This window comes from Aegilops tauschii, chromosome 6 (genome assembly GCF_002575655.3).
Source record: "Aegilops tauschii subsp. strangulata cultivar AL8/78 chromosome 6, Aet v6.0, whole genome shotgun sequence".
NCBI classification, from domain to species: Eukaryota; Viridiplantae; Streptophyta; class Magnoliopsida; order Poales; family Poaceae; genus Aegilops; species Aegilops tauschii.
Window position 1 is genome coordinate 487,639,328 of NC_053040.3, and position 4,081 is coordinate 487,643,408.

At 43.7% G+C, this 4,081-nt stretch overlaps 1 protein-coding gene across 1 annotated transcript; it reads right to left on the reverse strand.

The window, feature by feature from the left end:
• Nucleotides 1-715: 715 nt before the first annotated feature.
• LOC109742843 (mitochondrial metalloendopeptidase OMA1-like) lies at nucleotides 716-2,084 on the reverse strand. Its single transcript, XM_020301943.1, has 3 exons — nucleotides 1,293-2,084; nucleotides 1,054-1,205; nucleotides 716-962 (listed from the first exon to the last, which is right to left on the reverse strand). Exons 1-3 carry the CDS (start codon nucleotides 2,082-2,084, stop codon nucleotides 716-718), a joined length of 1,191 nt encoding a protein of 396 aa, XP_020157532.1.
• Between the last annotated feature and the right edge of the window lie 1,997 nt (nucleotides 2,085-4,081).

Below are 4,081 nucleotides of genomic sequence, written 5' to 3' on the forward strand. Positions count from 1 at the left end.
ATTGCTTACCACATGTGTCACGTGGTGGGCGTATGTGTCTATTTGTGAGCTTCTATGTCTATATTATGTTTCTAAAAGAATCTCATCTAACTCCCACACCATTTAATTAATCGGACAAAAAAAATCTTCACCGATCTCATGTAAAATCAAATGATGTAGGAGTTAGATAAAATTGATCGATGAGAGCTAGCCATACCCTAGTTTTTTTTGTTGTTGACCTGAGCCACACCCTAGTTTCTATTGTAACCGCCCCTGCACCCCCGCGTGAAGCAGTACATATGCCACTTAGGTGATAAGCCATATGCATCAGGGGGTCGTCATCCCAAGTATCGTTTGGGCCAATACCACTTGAGAATTCATTGTCATTTGATCGACTACACTCTAACATCAGCGGTGAGAGCCATAGGAATGATTATTTCAACCCATACTCGTCGGTGTCTATCTCTGTTCTTCTCGCATCTCATTGTTCATCGCCAAAGGACTACTACAAAAATAGCATGAGCAAAATTCTTTTTCAGAAAAAAATTATATGTGTATTTCTTGGCCTCCAATTTATCAATCACTTACTAATTGAGTGGATTTTCAGAAAAAGAATACATATTATTGATATGGTTGCCAGTTGGCCACTGCATCGAAATGGTGAGGACAACCACGAGATAATTTATGAGTCCGAAAATTTAGTAACCCTTGAGTCTTGACAAAAAAAAATGACGAATCATTCAGTTTCTTCTGTTCTTGCTCTTGCTTCTCTGTACAATGCCATCGCCTTCTCCATGACCTTGGGCTCCGCTAAAAGCCGCGATCTTTTCTCGCTGGAAGGATGAGTATTTTTGTACTGTTCCAATACCGATGTGTTCCCACTGATCTTTCCTAGCTTCTCGTAGAAGCCAGGAGCTATGCGTGGATCGAAACCAGCAGCTGCGAGCAGCAGGATTCCGATGTGATCCGCCTCAATCTCCATCCTACATAGGCAACATTTATATATCGACCATGAAGAACAACTTTAACAAGGAAATAATTCTAAATCAACATGAACGATGTGAAAATATATACTTTCGTGAGAAGGGCAAAGTGAGGACGTATTCGGTCAGATCATTGACCATCTTTGAGTCATCAGTGTCGATAGTCATTAACGCCCGCAAAATGGCGGTCCACATGTTCTTGGTGAACGTCTCGGCAATGTGCCTTGCAATAACGTGCGCAATCTACAAAAGACAAAATTCAACAGCCACGTCAGCTGGCAGATCGATCATCCGAGCCCAATAGGGCAACCAAACATCCTGACTGCCTACCTCGTGCCCTAGCACCGTGGCGATCTCAGCATCAGTGTTGAAGTGGTGGAGCAACCCAGTGTAGACTACGATCTTGCCACCGGGCAAGCACATTGCATTCACCGGCTTATCGTCGACGACGATCACCTCCCACTTGAGCTCGTCGAGATGCTTCGTCATCGGCTGCGCTCCCCAAACCTTCCTTGGCTTCTTCTTCTTCTTCTGCGCTGCATTGGAGCTCCAAATTGCTTCATCAAGTAGCTTATCATTGTCATCGCTGGCGAGGCCGCGGCGGGCAGCGCTGATTATCTTGGTGGAGATGCCGGTGACGCGGATGGTATCCGAGTGGGACGTGGGGAGGACTTTCTTGCCCAGCTCCTTCTTGAGGCTGGCAAACTGCGCCTCGCCGAGGTTGCGCTCTTCCTCGAACGAGATGACGACCAAGTGGTGGCGGTTGGTGTAGGGCACGGTCTCAATGGTGCCGTCGCGGATCGTGATGACCACCCCTCCGACGAGCATGACTACCGCCATGACTGTTCTGGCGGCCTCGTCGGCGGAACTTCTTTTTCGCCTGTAGGAGTAGTAGCGCGGGATCGCTAGCTGTGACGGCGGTGGTCGACGGCCGAGGACAGGGTTGGGGCGGAAGAGTACGCCTCGGCCAGATGATTGCAGGGCATCGTGAGATCGCCGCGTGCATGGCGCATGGTAGTAGCGCCGGGCGGTTGGTGGCGGTGCAACAGGCGTTGGGACGGCCGGCTTGGACCGGAGTAGCCCGGACAGGGAGGGGCGCAGTTTCCTGATAAAGATGCTCATGTTCTCTCGGTTAGGTGTGGTCTATCTTTTGGGGGCCGAGCCGCCGCCGCTCGCCGGGATGCCTCTTGGGGGACGGGCGCTTTTCCTTCGTATCGTACAGTCGTCTACGTCGTGGCGTGCTCGACAAGTTGCCATGGATTATTAGGGTTGCGTCATATCTGTAGCCTGTTGGTCTCGATCAATCCAGTCTGCGAGGGAGAGCCCAGACCTGGAACCCGAACCGAAGGCTTATGCATACGTAGGCCAGCCGTACGTACTGGCCCACGATTCCAGTAGTGACCATTATGCGTAGTTTTCAACTAAATATCTGAAAACCACATGAAAAAAAAACATGATACATGTGATAAGCAATCCAAATTATTAAGAAAAAACTAACTATCTGAAATTCCGGTGCTTTGGGTGGATGTCAAAGATATTCATAGCTTCGAAATTTTGAGCCAGGTTTAAACCAATTCCAAGCAAAAAAAACCCAGTTAAATTACATCTAAATTATGTGAATTATGACAGATCAAATATCTAAAGATTTTTTTAAAATCTCTGAAATTTCAAAATTTGTGGTGAGGTCCGAATTTTTTTCTGCTATTGGATTCTTAAACCATGGTAAGTCTTCATTGGAACGAAACCAACCTTGGATTTCTTGCTCTGAAAGGATATCTAAGCCAACTTCTGGGAGATGTTTTGAACGAGCGGCCACGAACCGGGTCAATCTGTGCTCCCCATCACTGTCCATCAGGCAGGTGCCCATCTCAATTCCATTTTTTTAGCGGTTTACGCTTTGCACGACATATATAAAGGTTCACTAGTGCTTATCACAACTTGGGTTAAGAGGTGAAACAATGCCAGATGAAGACCTCTTCAACCAAAACATCAACCATAAATAAATAAATGCTCAATCTAGGTTAATTTTGAATGCATAACATATATCTTTCTAGCTTTAGTGGCAATCCCAAAATGGTTATCCATATTTTTGAGTAACTACTTAACGCCCATATGTTATAGTGGAAATTTTTAGCAATGAACTTATGAAAAATAAAACTAGAATATATGATAATAGTACCGCATCATGTTTAACCTAGAGGTAAATTAATGGAGGGTAGATGCAAGTTCAACTATTTATTATTAATATATAAAAATAAAATTAATGATGTGGATGCATGTGGTGGGAAGTGGAAAGTGATTGATTGCATGCGCTTGATTTTGTGAATGCTTGCATGTGCATTTAAATGAGAGATAGCATGCGTGAGACATATGTGATGAAGTGGATAGGATATGTTAAGATAACTAAGTTAGTGGGGACAAAGTGTAAGTTGCCCTAAGTAGCCGAGAGCCCTAACATTTTGTACAGCTAGTCTAGAGCGTGAAAAGAGAAGAAAAATACCAATAATATTGTACGAAAGTGCCATCCTGCTCGGGTGGAATGCACCTGGGTTAACAGTAAATTCAAAGAAATAGCCAAAACAATTCAAAAAATTCTGATTTGTTTTGTAGACAGACATTCTTGAGTGTTTTTCCTACGTATAATTTTTAGTGAACAGATCACCTTAGCCATTCTTTGGGTAGGAAAAAAAAAGACATGCCACAAAATTCTTTAAAATGCAGCATTTTCTATTTTTTTCATGAGCATATCGAACCCTATTTCTGCATGAAGTGTTGCACGGGAGTAGAACATTCAAACATGTGTGTTGAAAAAAAATCATTTTCGTACTATTTCTAGAATATTACTGTTTAAGTGTTTATCCGTATGCATATGCATCCCGTAGCAGAACCTCCATGCATGGGCCTATATACAGACATGCAGTAATTATGAAGGTTGTGGTTTGATTAAACATCGTATATGCTTTGCATAGTTGGAATTGGCTCGTGCTGCGCCATGCATGCACCTTATAGATATGACTATGAGGGCACCAGCATTAATTAGGTTATTTTTCTTTAGCAAAGAAAAAGGTCATTTTTTCATAGCAAAGAAATTGCGACTTGAAGTTGATAGTAGTAGTACG